A 20,195-nucleotide genomic window follows, 5' to 3' on the forward strand; every position below is an offset into this window, starting at 1 on the left:
AGTTTCTTTCCTATTTCTGGTATAAGTCTTTATATATTTAAGACAGGGATCCAAAATTGAGAGAGAGCAAGTTTATTAGCATCATAAGATACCTTTTTTCCCATCCCATCCATGCATCCGGGTCTGTGGTCCTTTGTCAGTTGGTAGCTTCAACCTGGAGGCCACTGGAGCTGTCGGCCCCCAAGCACGTGAATGTGCAGGTGATAGACAGACTGTGCACCCAGCTTCCCATCGTTGATCACTGAAATGGAGCTTGGGGTTAGGGGCTCAGGACCACGGGAAAGGTCAAAGAATGAAGATCATATCGAGGGGTAGGTATGAGAATTTACAGGTGAGGGGCTCAAGGGCCAGAAGTCACTCACCAAGTCGGTATCCATCTCCCAGCCCCTCAGCCTTTGCTGTCTCCTTGGCCACAAGGAGAAGGTGTCCTAGAAGCTACAGGGAAAGGGGAGAGAGACAGATGGCTTCCTTCACAGGGAGCAAAACCTCTAGCTGAGTCTAGGGCTCCCCCCAGCCAAACCCTTGCCCTGTTCTTCCCACCTGCTGGTCTCCTTCTTCAGCCTGGCTAATCCGAGGAATGGGCTTCTTAGGAATGACCAGGAAGTGCACAGGAGCCTGAGGGGCCACGTCACGGAATACGAGACACTGGGAGCAGTGACAGGCCAGAGGCCACCATGTTACTTCAACAGGCTGGATGGGATCTAGGAAATTCCTAAGAGGATGGCTCCTAAGGGCAGCCCACCTGCTGGTCCTCATACAGAATGTCAGCTGGGAGGCTTCCATCCAGGATCCGAGAGAAGATGGTGGGGGCTGCTCCCCCGGGAGCTGCCTGCTGAGCCTTGGCCACTTCGTTCCCATCAGTCACGCCTGCAGCCCCTCGGACCTGAAGGTGGGCCAGACACACCCCAGGGAGGGAGTCGGCAACAGCGCTCCCATATACTGTCAGGGATCGCAGGTGAAATAAAAATCTGCTCGGGGGAAAGGATCCAGAACGAGAACCTGGAGACTTAAGTCCCAGTTCCTATTTTACCACTGAAACAGCCTACATAAATCCCTTCTCTCGGCTTCAAATGTAAAATAAGGGGGTGATCTGCACCATCTCTTAAGACCACTTGGAGCTCTTTCCATTTACTCTCACCTTGTTAAAAGTTTCCACGTATTTCCCTTGTTTTCTGATCTTTAAGCTGGGTTACTTGTTTTATTCAGGTTTTAATACCATTGCCCTGTTTGACACGAGGGCGTCTGGGTGTCGCACTTGACTTCTTCCTATGAATTTTAACTGCAGTCCCGAGGATCGGCGGAGGTTAGAGTTCAGTTAAGTGAACTCGGCAAGCCCGGCCCCGGGGGACTGAGGGCAGGGACGTCCCGGGTTCCCAGGGGCTCAGGGAAGCCTGGACTCAGGGCTGCGACACTGTGGGAGAAAAGGACGAGACGACCCCTCGAGTCGCTCTGGCAGGTGGGGAAGGTGAGGGGCGAACACGAGCGCTCGGCGGAAGGCCAGGGGCCCGAGGGCGGCGCGCCGGGCGCCGAGGGGAGACAGCTCCCGGCACCCCGAGGGCCGCGCAGCCCTGCCCGCCGGTTCGCTGCCCGCGCAGCACGGCTTCGGAGGCGCCGCCACGACGCCGGCCCGCCGCCCCGTGAGCCCGGAGCTCGCGCCTCGGGAAGGCCAGCGTCCCCGCCCGGGAGCCGGGGGAACGCGGCGCCCGCCCGCAGGGCTCCGAGCCCGCGGGACCCTCCTCGCCCGCGGCGCTGCTCACCTGCGCCCCCCGCGGCCCCGCGGCCGCCACGACCCTGCGCGCCCCGCGCAGCCCGGCGGCCAGCACCGCCGCGGCCGCCATCTTCCCTCAGCCGCGGGTGGGCCGGCCACTGGCTCCGCCCCGCTGGGTGGCTCTCGGCCCGCGCGCCCCCGAGCCCGGCGCGGCCCGGTCGTACCCTAGGCTGCCGCCGGCCACGCGGGGCCGCTGCGCGCTCGCTGGCTTCGGCTCCGGCCGGCGGGGCCCTTTTCCCGCTGGAGCCCAGAGCCGGTGTCGCCCCGAGGTCGTTGCTCGCTGTCCCGGGAGGACGCAGAGGCCCAAGGGCCGCGCTCCCTCCTGCTGTCGCCGAGCTCGCGGCGCCGGCTGCCCCGCGGCCCGGGGCCCGGGTTCCGGAGGCCCTTCCCGCGCCTTGGCCGGGAGCAGGCGCGGTTCTGGGGCCCTCGGCGCTGACTGGCCCGGGGGCCACCGGAGCCCTGGACTCGAGGCCTTGGGTCCCGGAGGAAACGGGCGGTGGGGACGCGGGGCGCGCGCGCTGAAGGTGAACTGGGAGGGCGTCTTTTTTAACCGGTGGGATAGATACCCAGCGTCTTCCCCACACGGGCAGTTTCAGCCCCTTGAGCGTTTCAGAGATTTTAACTTACTCATCTAAGGGCAGTTCCTACTTCGTTTATGTTCTTGTTAACATATTCAATCCAAGAGGAAAGGTTCTGCAGTTCGTTTTTAGGGCGTTTTTTGCATTTTTTTTTTTTTTTTTTTTTTTAATGAGAGGGCGCAGGAGTATCCTATCTCTGCCCCACGACTAATAAGCAAAGGAGAATGTGTCCAAGCGTCCTTTCCTAATCAGAAAAGGTGTGTGATACGGTTAGCTCTGTGCCTGGCATTTGCAGGAATCTGGGTTTGAAGGACAAGGGAAGTGCGTCGTGGCTCTGTCACAAGTTTATTTCGTTCTGCTGGAATATATATATTTTTGACAGATGAAACATGGGGTCATAAAATGCTAACATACTCACACCAGGTAAGTTTTAGTCTGAAGTTTAACACACAGGACAAAAGTCACCATTGTATCTTTAGGCTTTTTTTTTTTTAGCACATGGCCTGACACATATAGGCGCTCAATAAATGAATGACGTTTGGTGTTTCATTTCCTTTCACAATATATAATACATATGTATTGCATATTCTTATTCAGCCACTTACAATCAATTTTCCATATTATTAATCTATGTAAATATACTTTGTAATGGCTGTGTAATACTTCCTTGAATGAGTTTATCATAGTAATCATTCCTCTGTTGTTGACTATTAGTTGAGTTAGTTTTAGTGCGCTAATTGCATATAACCAGGAAGGAGGAACTCCGCTTCTTGAGAGAATACCGATTCTTTTGTATAGTCATATTATTGTTAAAGAGTCCTTTCTCCTCCAAAGGGCAGACATTGACCCTGTAATTTCCCCCAGGAGTTCCAGCAGTCTAGGTTGTATTCCTTTCCTTGGAAGGATAGGCGGCCTCCTCAAATGTGAGGAAATGTAGACTGGCCTTTTCTCTGTGCCCCAGAGGCTGCAGTTCCCTGCAGTGCCTCTGGGGCAGCAGCAGCCCCTAGAGCTGCTCTGGAGAAAGGCAAGAGAGGAGCTGGGATCTAGAAAGAGGAAGGAAACTAGCCAGGAGGAGTAGGTGAGTACAAAGCACTTTGAAGCTGGTTATTTCTATGGGTTCTCATAAAGAGCAGGTAGCGAAGAGATTATTCCTATTTTACAGATCTGGAAACTGAGGCCCAGAGAGGGAAAGTGACTTGCCTAGAATCACAGAGCCCATTAGTGTCAGGATCTCCAACTCCCCATAAGAATCACCTATGGGCTTCCTAGTCACTCCCCTACATTCACTGATGTTGGCCCCGGCCCACAGTCTTCTCTACTCCAAGCCCTTGTGGTCACTTTCAGCTGCTCTCATCTGAAAGCTGCGACGCCCTGCAGGTTCTGACCACTGTCTCCTGCACTTCAGCTCTCACCCCTACACTGTGCTGCTTTCTGTTACTTTGACTGCTCCTTTTTTCAATCTGTCAGTTGCTTCCTGGCTTCACTTTCTTTCCCTCCGCATCCTCAAGCTGCCTTCTTTGGCCTTATTTCCCTGATCATCCTCCCCGATACCCTCCCATCACCACTGATTAAGCTAAATATTTTGCTTCTTTGCTTCTCTGAGTTCCCGCTTTGCACCTGTACCTAAATCCTTCACTACCTACTGATCAGATTTTTTTCCAGTTCCCCACATTAGCCTTCCCAAACCGTCACCACTTTCTTCCCGTCTCTTACTCCCCACTCTTATTCCTTTCCTCCCTCACCAGCAACTGACCTCGTCTCCTACTTCACAGGGGAACTTCCACAAGATCCTGCTGTCTGCAGCTCAGTAAAGGCCCCATCCTTTCCAAGTCTTGGCTATTGTGTATAATGCTGCATAAACATAGGGGTGCAGGTATCTTTATGCCTTTGCGTTTTCAAGGTCTTTGGATAAATACCCAGCAGTGGAATAGCTGGATCATATGGTATTATTAATTTTCTGAGGATATGCCATACTGCTTTCCACAGTGGCTGCACCAGTTTGCACTCCCACCAGCAGTGTATGAGAGTTCCCTTCTCTCCACATCCTCTCCACCGTTTGTTGTTTCCTGTCTTGTTAATTATAGCCATTCTGACTGGAGTGAGGTGATACCTCATTGTAGTTTTGATTTGCATTCCCTTAATAGCTAATGATGTTGAACATCTTTTCATATGCCTGTTGGCCATCTGTATATCTTCTTTGGAGAAATCTCTGTTCAGATCTTTTGCTCATTTTTTAATTGGGTTATTGTTTTTTTTTTTTGTTGAGATGTATGAGTTTTTTGTATATTTTGGATATTAACCCCTTATCTGATATATGGTTTGCAAATATCTTCTCCCAATTGTCAGGTTGTCTTTTCGTTTTGTTGATGGTTTCCTTTGCTGTGCAGAAGCTTTTTAGTTTGATGTAGTCCCATAGCCCCATCCTTTCTTCCTTCCTTCCTCTTGGTCTTAGGAAGTGGTGTTTCTCCTGTCCAGAGCAAATCCCTTCACCTCTGCCTGGATCTCATCTCCCCCCTCCGTCTCTGGGATCTTGTCTCACCAGGCATCTCTCTTTCTCTTCTGCATCCTTTAAGGTATTTTTATCTACTGGCCCCTTCCCTTTTTCCTTCCTAAAAAATACTTCCACGTCTCCCTCAGGAAATTGTCTGACTTCTCTCTCCTGCATCTTAAAGAAACTCCTTCAAATTTACTGCTGTTTGGTTTCTGCCTCCACTGCACCACTGAAAGTACACTCTCTGATGTCCCCAAAGACTTCTAACTGCAAAATCCAACGGACGCTTCAGTCTTTATCTTACTGGAGCCCCCAGCTGCATCTAACATCACTGCTTACTCTATCCTTCTTGAAACCCCCTCTCTCCTTGGCTTCCTTGAAGCCCCTCTCTCCTTCTGATGCCAGAGCTGGAGCCTAAATGTAGGTGTAGTGGAGGCAGATGGCTGGATCCAGACTTTCTCGTGCCTGGTACTCTTGTTCGCCCCCAATAGGTGCTGACTCTAAGGTCCCTGGGCTGGGCCCTATCTGCCCCATACAGAGCCAGGTCAGATTCCAGCGGCTTCCCCTTTTATTGCTCATCTGGGCCAGGTGTTGACCGTATTTGTCCCTGGAGGAGGGAAGAGTAGAGGTGAAAGGGTCAGGTACAGGGGTCAGATGTAGGGCCAGGCCTGAGGCTGTGTGGGCCAGGGAGCCCAGGGGGAGTAGGGTGGGAGCTGGGATGGCCAGAGGGCTCCTGCTTCTGTAGGGTCTCAAAGTTAGAGTTGCTGATGATGGCTTCTTGGAGGGCAGGCATCTCTGCAAAAGGCACTTAGTCTCCTCCTGGGGGCGGAAACCAGCGCAGGTGTGGGATGCGGACGGTGAGGGAGTGAGGTAGTCCAGGAGGGGCTGGTTGAGGGAGGGAGTGCCTTCTTGCCTGGCCTTCTGACTACAGACCCTGGAGTGGCCCCCTGTTCCAGGCTACCCCTCACCGTGAGGCTTCCTTCCTCGTCGCCGGGTCCCCTCAGTCTCAAAGAAAGTCTCATGTTCCTCCCAGCGCCGGTCACAGGCCGCGCAGAGGAAATTAGACTCGAAGCAGTTGCAGCAACAGCCTAGGGCAAGGGGGCAGCCAAGAAAAGTATAGAGAATTTGGGCTCACCCATGGGCTGACTATATTCTCATCTCTTGCTCACCAACCACAAACCCATCCCTCCTCCCAGCTCCCCCATCCTTGCCCCCAAACTATTTGAATCCTATCCCCACCCCTGCCCACCCCTGTACTCCCCTTGCTCTAGAAGGTACCTTTGACCCTGCAGGGATGGGACCCGATAGCTGAGTGGTCTTCGTGGCTGTGTTTACAGCGACATTGGGCTCTCCAGGCCTTGGGGTCAAAGGTGGCCCGTCTTTTGAGCCAGAACTCACCCACCTCCTCCGGGCGTGATGGAATAAAGCAGAACATGAGGCAGCGGCACTGACCCACATTGCAGGGCACGGATATGTCTACGGGAATGTGGATGGTTGGTAGGATTACACCAGGACCTGATAGGGTCTGGCCTTCCCATGCCAGCCCTTCCCACATACACCACCCCCCCCACCCCCCCCCCCGCCTTTCTCTCATCCATCCTGACACATGACAGAGTGCACTTATCCCTCCCCACCCACCCGGGCTGGTCAGTTCCCTACCTGAGACTATCTGGTGCTCTCTCAACAAGTGTCCACAAAAGCACTTGGACTCATCCCCAATCCGGAAACAATCCCATAGATAGTGGGGGCAGCGCCAGCCAATGTAGAGGCCTGGGTGTGGAGGGATGGTGTAGTTAGGAAAAGTGAGAAGGAAAAATAGCCTAAGCTCTCCCAGGTGTTCTCACCTATCTCCTTGGGGTGGGGGTGCGGGGCTCACCTCTCCCTCCAGGTGTATTCCTCTCCACCCACAAGTCCTCATCCCTACCCCTTTAGATTCTGTTCCTCAAGGTTTTCTCATTGTCCCACAAGTGTTTTCAGTCCCCTTCCCGCCCTAGGATCCACTCCGTCTCTGTCCGCCTGTCAGAGATGACTGAAGACAGTCTCCAATTTCTGAACAGGAAGATTAGTAATGAAATTTTGTGTGGAGATGAACATGAATCTCACTGAGTTTTCTGTGACTGTGGGGATTCTCATCTCCTCCCCACAAACAAAACTCAACTTTGTTTCCTTGAAGTGTCTGAGGTGAGGGAAAGGGAAGATGATTGGCCAGGTGTAGAGTAGATGGTGGGGATTGGCTCCTAAGGAGCAAGGTTGTTGAAGAGACCTGAAGAGGAGGAGGAGGCTGGGCAGCGCTTGGGCCAGGAGCAGCCCTTCTCCAGGTTGACACCAGACTTCTCTTCCATGTTCCCGGTGTGATTGAACTAATGCCCTCTATGAACTTGAGAAGGGCTGCCCTTGGCTCTCCAAGGCTCAGGAGAAAGGAGTAGGTGTAAATGTGGGAGGAGAACCAGAGAGCACTTCCCACTCAGATTTTCTCATCCTCCATGAGAGCTGAGAGTACCCCTACTTCTAGCCAAGAGTCCTGTATGAGTCCCTCTGGAGTGGGACCTTCAGCTGTAGGACTCTCATTCCCATTTAAAGGCTGCAGTGAAGCGTCACCTCCACCAAAAAGTTGTCACTGACTTCCCCTGTCTGTCTAGGGGCCCCTCCTCTTTCCTTCCATGGCACTGTGTGCTATTCTTATCACAGTACAATGCATTATAATGGACTGATAACTTGCATTCCTGCCTTTTCATTTATATCTCTAGTCCCAGCACAGGGCCTGGCACAAAATAGGTGCCCAGAGAACACAGACTGCTTGACTGAATAAGTGAATGAGCAAATTCCTTCAGGAAGGAAAAGAGACCCACTATTCCAGGCATAACCCTGAAGTTCCATAAGGAGGATGAGAAAGAGTTAAGGGTCCTCTGTTCTTTGACTCTGGCCAAGGCCACAATCCACAATTCTGTGCCTACTTGTCAGACTAAGTTTTCTTGTCTTACCCATGGTCCCTCAGGGTCTAAACCCTGTCCAGATGTGGCTTTTGGCTTTGCAGTTTCTGTCTTGATACTGGCAGCCTGTAGTGCCAGTTCCCCATTACACCAGGGAGGCTTAGTTGAAAGTGCAGGGTAGGCAGAGTCACAATGGGGTGGGTGGGGGCCAGGATTCCACTAAAGGAATTCTGAACTCTGTCCAGAGTAGTAGGATACACTAGATGATCAGGTGAGGTGTGGAGGTGAATGAGGGTCCGTGCCCATAGATCAAGGCCCAGCCTGAGAACCTGGGAGAGTCCAGTCCACGCAATGATGTGGGAGTCAGTGCCCAGCTTTCAGATGAAGATGACTGGACTTTGTACAGGGAGACTGGCAACTACACCTCAGACTCTAGTACAGGTGTCAGGGCCCTTAAAGTGGGACACTTGACATCTGGCTGTATTCCAGAGTCGGGCCCTCCACTCTCTTCCCTGATTCCAAATCTTCTTCCTGTTATGAGTGGACAATGACTGGCAGGGGGAGGAGACATTATCTGGGACGCCATTTTGACCCTGTGCAACACAGTCCATTCCACGTTCACATAATCACATTTGCATGATAACATCTCTTTATGCTTAGACTGTCACCATACAACATACAGCTGTCTTTACATGATGTCTCTAGCCCAGACCTCTCTCCTGAGCCTCAGACGCATATAGCCAGCTGTCTACTAGACTCTTTCACCAGCATGTTCCATGAGCACTTCAGATGTGTTATATCCAATCATTCCAAACCTGGCCCTCATCCTTTGTCCTCTGTTCAAGCATCTACTCTGTTTTAGGCATTTAGTTAAGGGCATCATCATCCAATCAGTTACTTAAGCCAAAAACCTAGATGTCATTCCAGGCATGTCCCTCTCTCTTATCCTACACATCCAATGATGAAAAGCTCAGTTTACCTTCTTAGCATTACTTGAATCTGTCTACTTCTCTCCGCCTTCATCCGCCCACTTCTCATCTGGATTATTACCAGTGCCCCATAGTGTCGTCTTCCTGTCTCCAGTCTACCCTACCGCCAGAGTGATCTTTCAAAAACACAAAACTGTTCATGTCATTTAAAATCTCCTAGTGACTCTCTGTTGCCCTCAGGATATAATCCCAACTTTTGAGCTTGGCAGCGAAATGCCTGAGCGATTCTGCCCTTCCAGAGCTGAACCGGGCTGCTCTGCCCATGCTCTGCAGCAGGCATACTGCGTTGCTCACCATTCCCTCCCGGTGCCTGGCCCTGTCCTGTCTCACCTCACCACTTTTTACCTGGCTGCTCTTCTTCCTTAGCTTACAGATTTCAGCTGGGAAGCCATCCCTTCCAAGGCTTGTTCCTCGAGCCCCCACGACTGGATGCCCCTTCTCTCTGCTCATGCAGCACCCTGGGCTGACCTCAACCATAGCAATCATTAGAATGGATTAGAGTTGTCCTTTCACTTCTTGATGTCTCTCATAGAGTGCAAATTATTTGAGGGATTTTGTCTTTGACACCCCACCAGCACGCACTGCCATCTCAACAGCTAGCTCAGTGCCTGGCACATACTTGGTGCTCAATAAATGTTGAACGATGAAAGAAAAGTTCACACTGGATATTTCTCTACACAGCACATATACTGACTCTCCAGCGACTCAAGGTCCCCAATATTAGAAGGGAACCCCAAATATCTTTGTTCAGGCTTGAATGACACAAATTTCTGTATAGAAATGCCTGTTTAAACAGGAAAATGAAGAAGTTCAGTCTGAAGAATTGCAGTGGCCTTGAAGAGTGGGGAGCAGACAGGAAGTTCTCAGAAGGAGAATGAGGGGACTGAACAGACACTGCATTTGCAAGAAGAACCAGAGCGCCAGGAGATATTAAAATAAGCCAACAAAGCTGTCTCCATGCCTGGACTGAGACTGAGAAGCAAATGAGATCGCTGGGACTTTCTTGGCCAGAGGGGAGGGGGCGGGTCCCTGCATGGGAATGAGGAAAGCAAATTCCGTGGAGGAGGGATAGGACATAGAATTACCTGGTTGTCTTTAGACCAAGCTAGTTTCTACATAACTCCACTCCCATCATAAGGGGAAAGAAAGTAAGAAAGACCAAAATAAACACAGAGACATCTACTGAATTCAGTCTAGAAACCCGAGAATCCTCATAGCAGGTCAGAGTGGCCCTCTTACTGAAGGTCGTCTCTATAGATATAAAGTTCAGTGACACAGGTACACGTGCTCACACACAGGAGGGGGTGTTTTCACACAGGACATCTGCACACCCTTTATATATAGACACAGATAAGCACAGCATGCCACTAACAGGACTGTCAAGGGTACTAATTCCAGGCTAAGACTGGGAATCAACAGGGCTAGAAGATACGACTCTCCTCTTTGGTGAGGAGACTCAGCTTTTGAGTATCCAGGTGATCATGGGTCCCGCAGCAGGGGTGACAGGCTTTTTTTTTCTCTCTCTCTCTTTCTTTTTTCTCCTTGAGGAAGATCAGGCCTGAGCTAACTACTGCCAATCCTCCTATTTTTGCTGAGGAAGACTGGCCCTGAGCTAACATCCGTGCCCATCTTCCTCTGCGGAACGTGCAAACTTAACCACTGCACCACCGGGCTGGCCCCGGGGGACGGCCTTTTAATGGAGTTCCACGGAGGGGACCAAGGCCTTGTGCCATGTCAGAGCAACAAGTTTCCTGAAGACTGTCCAGGGTCCTGGGCCATCTCTGCCTTAGGGTCTGTTGGTGCAGGCTATCTGAGCCCCAGATCTGGGGCTGGCCTGTGGCCCTTCCGTTTTTAACAATTTTTGTTCAGTCACCTGTCCCTACCTTTGCTTTATATGAATATCCCCAATTTCTGTTTGCATCCATGCCGTCCACCTTGGCCCACCTGCCTGCTCTCCTCGAGATTCTAGGCAGGTGTCATTGCCATTTCCACAAGGGGCAGCTATCCATTGAATGGGTAGGTTTCCAGATTCTGTTGGATTGGAGGATGACCATGGGCCTGTCGCAGGCCTCTGAAAGGCTACCTGGGCTCACCTATCTGCCTGGCATTAAGGGCTGCATTCTTCTCCCACTGGAAAAGATGATTCACCTGAGCACCAAACTTCTCTCTTTGCATTGCTTTAGCCACTTCCACCAACTCTGCCTTAACAGGGACCACTGGGTGGACTGTGTAACCTAGGAAGGGAGGGCTGAATAACCCAGGGGAAGTGAGGAGGCCTAAAACTAAGAGAAGGGGCAAGGTCAAAGAGTAACCCAAATCCCCTCCTCCTGGGGCAGGTGAGAGACAGTGATAAGAATGTGGAAAAGGGCAGGAACAATTACGGCTAACTCCTTTCTTCCCCTTCTTCTTGCCCAGTAGGTGTGCAGGCTGAGCTGTGTGAGGGGTGCTGGCAGTGGCATCCACCCCTTCCTTATCCTCTCCTTGCTCTTCCCTCTTTTCTGCTATGTCTCGGTGGACCTGGGCTGAAGGGCCTGAAAGGGAGTCCTTTTGAAGGATCTCAGATTCAGAGGTCTGAATGGACTTCTTTGTCCATGAGACCTCACTGGAGGAAGTCTCAGAGAAGAGGTCTTCATTCAGAGCATCAGAGGAAGACAAAGGGACATGGTCTACTGATGAGGTATGAAAAGTAAGCTCTTTCTCTGGGACCGTAGAGATGTGAGTCTCCAATGGGGTCTCAGGGATAAGGGTCTCCAAGGAGATCTCAGAGACAGAGTGGTTTAAAGAGTTCTCAGAGACGGCAGGCTCCAAAGGGGTTTCATGGATAGGGGGCCCCTGTGAGTCCTTGGCAGGGGGGTTCTTTGAAGAGGGGTGCTCCTCTGCATCCATGGTGGTATGAGGCTCTTCTGTGACCTCGTCTGCTTCCATCTAGTGGTAGAATAGGGTAGAGTTTTCATTAGGTGGGGATTGGAGGGTCTGCAAGTCAGGGTTCACAGGGAGTTATGGAATTAGGATAGGGTTCTCAGTGCACCTGAGATAAGGGGAAGCAGGATGAGCTCTGGGTCAGGATATGGTGCCAGGAGGTTCACCCATGTGCCCAAACCCCACATGGCACGTTGCTCTGGGTTGTGAAGGAGCTGAAGCAGTCAGAATCCCATCAGTAGATGGTAGCAGAGGACCATGACCCAGGAGGGAAGCTGAACATAGCAACTTGGCCAGTCCAAGAGCAGGGTCCTAGGCGTACCTTGGGACCATGGGGGTAAGGATGTGGAGGTCTAGAGACTGGAGTACCAAGCCAAAATGGGGGTTTGCTCCCAAGAGTGCAGGAGGGTGCCACATGCCTTAGGCAGGGCCCCAACTACAGTCTAGTTTTGTCTAAGGACCACATACATCCTCCCTTGATGTCATTCATGTTCAAGGCTTCGACTGCTTCCAGCTACATGCTGATGACTCCTAAGCCCATATTTCCAGCTCAGGCCTCTTTAAATCCTTGTACTTCACACTCATACCCAACTGCTTGCTGGATATCACTAAATGGATGTCCCACAGGGCATGAAAACTGAACTCTGGGAATTCTCCTAGTCTTCTCCTTTCCCCTCAGCCCTCGTCTTCAAATAGGTACCAAGGACTGCATTTCCTATCTTCTAAATATCCCCCAAATCCATTCTCTGCTCTCCTTTCCCTCCATTTTTGTTCAAGTTCTCATCATTTTCCTACCTGGATTATGTAATAACTTTGCCCATCTGCCACCTTCCCCAGCATGTTAATCCACTCACCCATTCTTTCATTGATTTATGTAACTTACACTTTTAAAAAGAGCCTAATCTTCCACTTTTACTCAGGCACTGTGCTAAGCACTGGACTCAGTTGAAAGAATCTGGGAAGGAGACAGGTTAACCAAAATGACAATAAAAAAGAGTTGGTGTTGTGCTGGGGTGAGCCCAGGATGCTGTGGGGAGCAAGGTGTGCCTAATTTATTGTGGACGGATGTCCAAAATCAGTTCTCCTTAGTGACCCAATTGAGATCTTTTTAGCATGCAAACTTAACAGTGGCATTCCCTTGCTTAAAAACACTCAGTGACTCAGCCTAAGGATTAAGTCCACACTTCTTGGCTCTGACATTCAAGGCCTGTCATCATTTGCAACACTGCCTAAGGATTCCAGCCTTAACCCTCCCTGCTCCCTACTTTCCCCCCATGCTCCAGAGATACTAAATACATCACTTAAGGGCATCAGAATCTTTCCAAAGGGAAGCTTGGGACAGGAAGCAGGGGGAGAGGTAGGATGATGGGGAGGAAATGATCAGACGTTCAGAAAGAGGAAAAAGGGACCTGAGGGTGAAGCACCAGAGGATGGGAGAGAAGGGGAAGAAGGGGAGGAGGGAACCGGGCGGAGAAACGTGGGTGGGTGGGGGGGGGGGGCGAGTTTGAAAAGTAGAGAATGGGAGGGGATCCGACTTAGGTGGGAAGGGACAGAAGGTGTTAGGAGGGGAGTGGGATGAGGGTTTGGAGGAGGGACCTTGGAGAAACGACGTACCTCTAGGCTTTGGCTTGATTGTTACAAGTCCTTAAGTCAGGTTAGCCCTAAGGGAGGGAAGGCTCCCGGGTGACGTTGAGCCCCAGCTGCCGGCGCTGTGTGGTCAGCGGCGTTGCCTGCAGGTCTACGACTTGGGAAGGGGACCTGGACATCTGCAGAAATTCGCAAAGGAGCTCTGGCCAGATCTGGGGAAGGTTGGGAGGAGGAGGGACAAGGGGGTCCGGGGGCGATGAGGGAGGAGCTTGACTGAGGCCTCTAGAACTTGGGCCGGGAGAGGAGGGATCTGTCACCGGGGCAACCGGAACGCCCAGTAGTCTCAGTGCCAACAGCAGTCTGGTCATCTGCCGGGTGGGTGAGGTCTCCTGAGAGAGCTGCATCAGACCCAGACAGGACGAACCTAGAAGGTTCACTTCTTGTAAAGGGGTTTGCAAGATCTCTGTGAGAGTCTCGGGGACATCTGTGGGGACGCCCGTGGTGTCTGGGTTTGTGTGAGTCTCTGTAGGGTTTCTGTGAGATGTCGGTGGGGCGGTAGGTGGGGGCCGTGAGGATCTGACCCGGCGTCGGGGCTCCGCGGTTGGGGTGAGAAAGGCAGGGGCTCGGGTAGCTGGGCAGGGGCGGAGTCTGTCCTCGGAGCCCAGCGGGACCAAGTTTAAGGCCAATAGAATAGGGCAGGAGGCGGGCTTTCCTGAGAGGGACCAATCGAACTGGTCGAGGGGCGGAGCGTCAACGTCGTCAGGCCCAGACCGCCGCCGCGGGGCCTGGTTATCGCCGGTCCAGCGCAGCCCGGAGTCGCCCAGGCCTGAACTCCTACCCAGGTCCCCAGACCGGCCCCAGCGGCCCGACCCGGCCCCGGGCCCGCGAGAGAGCGGAGGCCATCCCGCAGGGGTGGGGAGCGGAGCCGCGGGTCAGCTCTGCGAGCGCCCGCGCTGGCCTGTCCGGCCCCGCCCCCGCCCCGGGCCATGGCCCAGCCCTTGTCCCGGCGCCTCGTCCTATCCCAATCCAGACCTTGGCCCCCGGCCCCGCCCTTGCCCCGCTTCCCAAATGGGTCCCGGCCCAGGCCTGGGTCCCAGCGAATGCCCAGATCCGGGTCCCAACCCAGGCTCCCCCTCCAGTCCCAGTCCCTGGCCTGGCCCCCATCCCCGCCTCTGGCCTTGTTCCACCTCCTGTCACAAATCCCAGCACAACCCGTATCTCAAACCCATTCCCAGTGTTTGCTTAAGTCCCGGGCCCAACCCCTGCCCTTGCTCCAGTCCTCATCACGGCCCCTTCTTCCATCCCATTCGCTTCCCTTGTTTAAGCCCCAGTGTCCAGCCCAGTCCAACCCATTATCTGAGCCTTTGCCCTCATCTCTGTGTTTACCCAAGTCTCTCCCACTACCCACCCCTCTCTCTCATACCCTGCCCCTCTCCCAGCCTCGAGTCAGGTCTGGGCTCCAGCTGCCGCCAGCCCTGTTGCTGCTCTTGCTCTTCTCTGTCCTTGGCCCAGGGGCTGGTGAGTGCAGAAGCAGGAAAGACTGAGGCAGGGATGGGGTTCTGGCAGGGAGGGGCGGGTTAGAGGGATTCAGGAGAGGTGGGACCTGGGCAACTAGATCACTGGGAAGAAGTGGGGAGCAACAGGGAGAAGGTCTGACACAAGTGAGAGGAGTTGGGAGGGTCAGAAGAGAAGTAACTGTGGGTTTGAGGCTCAGCAGGCGGCCAGTAGTCCCTAGGACAGAGACTCCAAGCTTTTCTTTCCTAGTGACCATCCTGATCACACTTTGACTCTTGCTTTTCCAAGGACGTCTTGCTCCTGCTTGTGAAGTTTGATGGGGGAGACATAGTCCCACACTAGAGAGCCTCTAGTCCAGTGTGGGAAGATCTAGGTGATACCTTTGAGATATTGGGCATGCATTAAAGCAGGGTGAAGAATGCAGTTTTGAAAATAACATGTAGCAGACGGACATGGGTTAGTCATCATTATAATGAGTTTTTTTCTTGTAGTGAATCTTGTTCCAAAGAAGCTTTATTTACCCGGGAAAAATTCCTGACACTTTTAGAGCAGCATTAAAACTCAGAGGCCTTTTTACAGATGGGGAAATTGAGGCTCAGTAGGGAAGCAATTTGCCCAATGTCATACAACTTGTAAATGGCAGTTTCCTAGTTCCTATCCCATACTAGCGGGTTTTTTTGCTGCAATATATGGCTAACAGGGAAACAGACCCAAGTGGGGAAAGGCTCAAAGCACACCCTGGCCTCTCCCCTATCTGCCCACAAGGGGCTTCATCCGCAAACTGTTCCTCCTATGCCAGTTGTCAGCCTAAGGCCACCATCCAGTGCGGAAGTGGTTCGGATAGGGGAGGGAGAAGTCCAACTTCTTAATGGGTGGAGTGTGGGGGGAGGAGAGGGTCCTGGCTGTAGGAGATGTGCCATAAAGATGTCCCCATCCTAAGGAGATGACTGTGGGCTTCATGGCCCCAACCCCTAGCCACCTCTGGTCGGTGGCACTCAGAGAGGGTGGAGATGTGCCTGAGGGATCTTTGGCAATAACAATGAATAGAGCAGCTGGGGTTGGGGGCTGGGTCTCAGTGAGCTCAGGGCCTGATTCAGTGTACAAGCTTGAGGAGACCAATGCATACTAAAGGTCACCAGTCCTGCAGAGCTGTCCAAGCTCTGTGTGTGTGCTCACTGGTACCTGGGCACTTATGTGTCTGTGTGTGTACCTGAGGGATCTGTGGGAATGCTGGGCGTGTGCAGTGTGTACATGCTTGTGTGTTGGTGAGTGTCAGCACATGTGTGTTGTGTGGGGTGCATGTGAGCCTCTGGGTCCTTTGAGTGCCTGTGTTATTGTGTGAAGGGAAGGGTTCATGTTGTGGCCCGCATATGTTCCTCTTCAGCTCTTCCTGCTCCTCCTGTAGACAGATCACTCAAGTGTCACCTTCCAAGTGGATAGTTCCTTGGTTGGAGGCAGTGTGGGGTGCCTCCCACTATATATATATATATATATATATATATATATATATATATATATATATATATATATATGAGTAATCCGTGTTCCCCCAGCTTGACTCCTTAAAGGAAGGAGCCATGGAGGGGCTTAGTGTGGATCACTGCTGCTGGCAAACTGGGTACTCAGCAGAGGTAGTAGCCAGGTCAGTTTTTCAGTTTGGGTGAGGGGGAGTCCATGCTGTTAAGCCCAATTCATAGCTTCCATCCCTGCCATCATGGCATCTTTGTTCAAGAGCCCATTGAGCAAGCATGAGCTGGCTAGGGGACAAGGGTTCCTGACAGCCACAGAGCTGTAGAATGCTGAAAGATGTGGTTTAAAACATGACTGTCCAGAAGCAGGTTCAGGTGCTTTGGGGAGAATTGTAATGAAGTTGGAAAAGAGCACTGAATAGGCCCGACTGCAGGCAGGGCTGCCCTTAGTGCTGTTAATTGTCACCACCTTGGCGACTGTGGCCTGGCCTGCAGGGGTGCTCTATGACCTAGTGATGGTGATAGGTTTTGCCCAAGGAGAGGCTGGCAGTGTCACAGGACCATCGTAGCACAGTCAGTCTGAGTAAATGCGTATTGTTGGTTTCAATCTCATTTCAGGGATGGAAGGTAATTCCTGTGTCTCTTGTCCTACCCCAATCCTTGGGTCATTTCCTTGGGCTCAGCTCACTGCAGGTGCATAACCCAGGCATGCCTTGCCATTCCAGGAAATGACCTTTCATTCTACCTAGTACCATCACTTGCAGGGCCAGCCTCAGCCTCTGTGTGTGTTGTGTGTGTGTGTGTGTGTGTGTCTTTCAGGTGATGGTGGAGAATCACCTTGCTTCATCTGGAAGTACTGGGGCATCTAGGATAGATTCATCTGAGCTTGGGGTCTTACTCCTGTTTCCTCTGGGACTCAGGTCTGCAGGCCCTGGTAAAACCCAAAATCAAAGCTTGGAGAGAATGGGGCTGTGGATGCTTTCTCAAGCATCTGCCCTTGGAACTTCTAGCTTCCTCACACCACATCCAGCTGCTGTACGCGCCCTTTTCCCACCAACCTATTCTGTGACCTCTGTAGCCCCTGGCCACTTTGAGGGGGGAGGGGTCTTAACTAGTTCCCCAGTTCTCCAGGCCATAGCATATTCCTTTGAATCACAGGGCTCTTCGTGCTAGTCTGTAGCCGTTGTTTCCCAAAGGTTGTTAGCTGCTTTTCATCACGAGGTCTCTGAGGGTCTGCGCTGGAGGCCTGGCCAACATTCCTTCCTAACAGCAGCAATGCCCCATCCAGTGGCCCATCCTTGGTACCAGCTTTGGGGAGGAGATGCCCGCCTCTAACCCCAGCAGAGGGTGCTCCAGAGCTCTGATTCCTTGTAATAATAGTATCCAGGCTACTCAGCTCTTGGCTTTCTGCCTCCCGGTTGTCACGGCCAGGGCTCCTAGGAAACCTGTCTTCCCCATCAGTTGGTTCGTTTCCCTTCATCTTTCTTGGATACATTGCCACTGCTCTCTGAATGCTGCTCTGGGAGCCTCTCTGGATCCTGGGCAGTTGCTCACCTTGCAAGGTGGCAGGTCTTCCTTGCTGACAGTTGAGGCCAAGCATGTGGCCTGAACTGGGTGTAGGTCTTGGTTGTAACCATGGCATTTGAAGATGAGCACAGGCCAATCTAGGGCCGGTGGCATCTACCTATTTAGGGCAGCTCTCTGCAGGGTCACTCTTGAGGCTGCTGCAGTTCTGTGGGGCCAAGCTTAGCCTGTGTTCCCTCCTTCAGCAGCCTCCTTTTCCCAGATGCCTCTTTCTCTGTTGTTTCAAATACCTCAGTTTTGAAGTTATATCTCCCATTTCCAGAGAGGGAGGTTGTCAGACTAGGGAAGCCCTGTGGGTATTTCCTACTTGGCTGAAAACGCCCCTCCAGGGTGCACCACCACCGCCCCCCCCCCCCCCCCCCATCCCATCCCGTCCTGAAGTTGCTTGAGTTCCAAACCTTATCACCTGTCCTGGGGGCATCCTTCTGGGCTTCTCTGGGCTGGTCTTAAGTCTCCAGAGCAGTCGGATTCTCCAGAACTTTGCCTGCCATTTGGGACTCTCTTCTCTTCAGCTGGTTCCCATGGGTTTGCCTGGCTAGCTGCTGATACCAGACTTCCTGCTCACTTTGGCTCTGCTCCTAATAACCAGAATTAGGTATTTGGCATTTTGGCATTTCAGTTAGTGACCCCCCCCACCCTCACCCTCACCTGCTCTGAATGTGAATATTCCCAAGTGGTTTGAGATTCCACCCGGTCACCAATTGACTGCCTCACTGGGCCTCCCTCTGGGGAAATGCCTTCTGGTTTCTCATTTTGAATCCTCGAGGGCCTGATGACTCGGCTTTCTTCCTCTCCTGGGGGCTCTCGTGGTGGCCTTGCCTTTGCCACCCAGCAGGCCCCTTGCAGCCTGACCACACTTTCCCCTTCCCCGTCCTGCCCCGAGCCAGTATACAGACAGCTCTTGTGAAGCTTCTGAGGGTTTTCACTGCTCCTGACCAAGGGGAACAGAAAGGGGAAGAAAATAAACAGGGAAGTTCCACAGATCCATGCTGACTCCTGAGCCCCACAGTGGAGTTTCAGCCTGCTCAGTGGCCTGAGAGCCCACACCAACACACACACACACACACACACAGAGGTACGCATGGCCTCCACACCTCTGTTTTATTAGGCTTGGTAAGAGGAAAACAATGGCTTCTAAGTGAGGGACAGGCATGTAAAGCATCCTGGTTTTGGGTTTAAACAGATCTAGATTTGAATCCTTAGTTTGGTCAAGGTGTGAGCCTCTGTTTCCTTATCTGTAACAATAGGTTATTTCCCCAAGGTCATTGTAAGCATTAAAGCAGATGGTGGCTAGGACAGCAGGAGACCCAGTTCCTGGCTCAGAGGAGAGCACTGGTCAAGTTGGTGCTACTGGTGAGAAGCCTGGCATGCCTGCTGCGTAATGGAAATGCCCTCTGTCCCACCCTGCTCCCCAGGAGGCCTCTTCCTGACCGACTACTCCACCTGCTCACCCCGCAAGCTGAGTCCCTTCCGTTCCTTTGCCAGCGCTGAGCTCTTCCACTTCCACGTTCCTGAGGATACGTTCCTGGCTGTTTGGAACCTCATCATCTTCAAGGAGCAGGGGGGGACCTTTGGGGACCACTGCCCAGACCAAAGTGTGACTGTGTGAGTGTCTGACTCTTGACCCCTACTTCCAACCTAGACCACTTTCCACACTAAAGTGTGACTTTCAGTATCTAAACTGACCTTCTGACTCTGACCCCTGACCCTTGTCCAGATTGAAGTATGACTGAGTGAGGGCCAAGACCTCTGTCTCCTGACTACTTCCTGACTACTGTTTGACTGTGTGAGTGCCTGAGCTGACCTTTTACCCCATATGTCCTGACCCTAACCTGGAACTACTTTGTTGTGTGTGTCAGTGTAGGAAATCTTGTTTTACTGGTGATGAGTAACAGTTCTCCTTTCTTTTCCCCATTTCCCATCTCCTACCCTGTTGCCTGCTTTCCTCCTCTCCTTGTTCTGGTTCCCCAGGTATTTCCGGTCTGGTGCACCCCCTGTCATCAATCCTCTGCACACACACTTCCCAGGGGACACGGCTGTGCCTGGGGTTTTCTCACTGACTCTCAGCTGGACGCTGCCCAACCGCACCTCGGGCATCTTTAACGTCAGCAGCCCCTTACCTGGGGACTGGTTCTTGGCTGCCCACCTTCCCCAGGCCCACGGCCACATCTCTGTCAAGGTGGGTTGATGCTGCCCAGGGCAGGAGAGGCCAGAGCTGCTTCTCCATCTCTGCTTAATTCCCCCCACAGGCTACCTGGCACACCAGCCTTGTGCCAGGGTGGGCAACAGCATGAGGGGGGCTTGGGTGGGGCATAGCTGGAGGCCAGCAGGTCGCCTGGTGGGCTGGAGGCCGTGATCTAAAGGA

General features: G+C 52.6%; 3 protein-coding genes across 30 annotated transcripts in view; 1 reads left to right on the forward strand and 2 right to left on the reverse strand.

Annotated features, from left to right (window-relative positions):
- Positions 1-56: 56 nt before the first annotated feature.
- HINT2 (histidine triad nucleotide binding protein 2) lies at positions 57-1,907 on the reverse strand. The gene is made up of 5 exons (XM_023629655.2): positions 1,758-1,907; positions 743-883; positions 541-645; positions 363-435; positions 57-241 (listed from the first exon to the last, which is right to left on the reverse strand). Exons 1-5 carry the CDS (start codon positions 1,836-1,838, stop codon positions 150-152), a joined length of 492 nt encoding a protein of 163 aa, XP_023485423.1. The 5' UTR covers positions 1,839-1,907; the 3' UTR covers positions 57-149.
- A 3,480-nt stretch (positions 1,908-5,387) lies between these two features.
- FAM221B (family with sequence similarity 221 member B) lies at positions 5,388-13,554 on the reverse strand. 4 transcript variants are annotated; one of them, XM_005605607.4, is made up of 7 exons: positions 13,290-13,554; positions 11,138-11,681; positions 10,850-10,990; positions 6,497-6,607; positions 6,116-6,313; positions 5,806-5,925; positions 5,388-5,444 (listed from the first exon to the last, which is right to left on the reverse strand). In XM_005605607.4, exons 2-7 carry the CDS (start codon positions 11,679-11,681, stop codon positions 5,413-5,415), a joined length of 1,146 nt encoding a protein of 381 aa, XP_005605664.2. In that variant the 5' UTR covers positions 13,290-13,554; the 3' UTR covers positions 5,388-5,412. The 4 variants fall into 4 exon arrangements, with proteins under 4 accessions (XP_005605664.2, XP_070106805.1, XP_070106806.1 ...); XM_070250704.1 differs by having other exon boundaries at positions 5,388-5,656; XM_070250705.1 differs by lacking the exon at positions 10,850-10,990.
- Positions 13,555-13,603: 49 nt separating this feature from the next.
- TMEM8B (transmembrane protein 8B) overlaps positions 13,604-20,195 on the forward strand; it is a 28,346-nt gene continuing 21,754 nt past the window's right edge. For 2 of the 25 annotated variants that reach the window (XM_070250684.1, XM_070250682.1), the window contains exons 1-3: positions 13,604-13,693; positions 19,246-19,435; positions 19,802-20,009. Coding sequence is in view for 3 of the 25 variants with exons in the window: in XM_005605609.4 (XP_005605666.1) it covers positions 14,249-14,780; positions 19,246-19,435; positions 19,802-20,009 (930 nt within the window). In the remaining 22 variants the exon portion in view is untranslated. Of the gene's footprint in view, positions 13,778-13,986; positions 14,781-19,091; positions 19,184-19,245; positions 19,436-19,547; positions 19,617-19,801; positions 20,010-20,195 lie in introns of those variants that run through there. The other 23 variants (XM_070250695.1, XM_070250687.1, XR_011432382.1 and 20 more) reach the window with 19 other exon arrangements.

This window comes from Equus caballus, chromosome 25 (assembly GCF_041296265.1).
Source record: "Equus caballus isolate H_3958 breed thoroughbred chromosome 25, TB-T2T, whole genome shotgun sequence".
Taxonomy (NCBI): domain Eukaryota; kingdom Metazoa; phylum Chordata; class Mammalia; order Perissodactyla; family Equidae; genus Equus; species Equus caballus.

Excerpts from the sequence above, each read along its gene's own strand:
- HINT2 (XM_023629655.2), bottom strand. The coding sequence starts at position 1,838 with ATGGCGGCCGCGGCGGTGCTGGCCGCCGGGCTGCGCGGGGCGCGCAGG. Across the intron at positions 436-540 it reads CTGAAGAAGGAGACCAGCAG|CTTCTAGGACACCTTCTCCT; the intron begins GTGGGAAGAACA and ends CTTTCCCTGTAG. Across the intron at positions 242-362 it reads GGGAGATGGATACCGACTTG|TGATCAACGATGGGAAGCTG; the intron begins GTGAGTGACTTC and ends GCTCCATTTCAG.
- FAM221B (XM_005605607.4), bottom strand. The coding sequence starts at position 11,681 with ATGGAAGCAGACGAGGTCACAGAAGAGCCTCATACCACCATGGATGCA. Across the intron at positions 10,991-11,137 it reads GGGGAAGAAAGGAGTTAGCC|GTTACACAGTCCACCCAGTG; the intron begins GTAATTGTTCCT and ends CTCCCTTCCTAG. Across the intron at positions 6,314-6,496 it reads AGAGCACCAGATAGTCTCAG|ACATATCCGTGCCCTGCAAT; the intron begins GTAGGGAACTGA and ends ACATTCCCGTAG.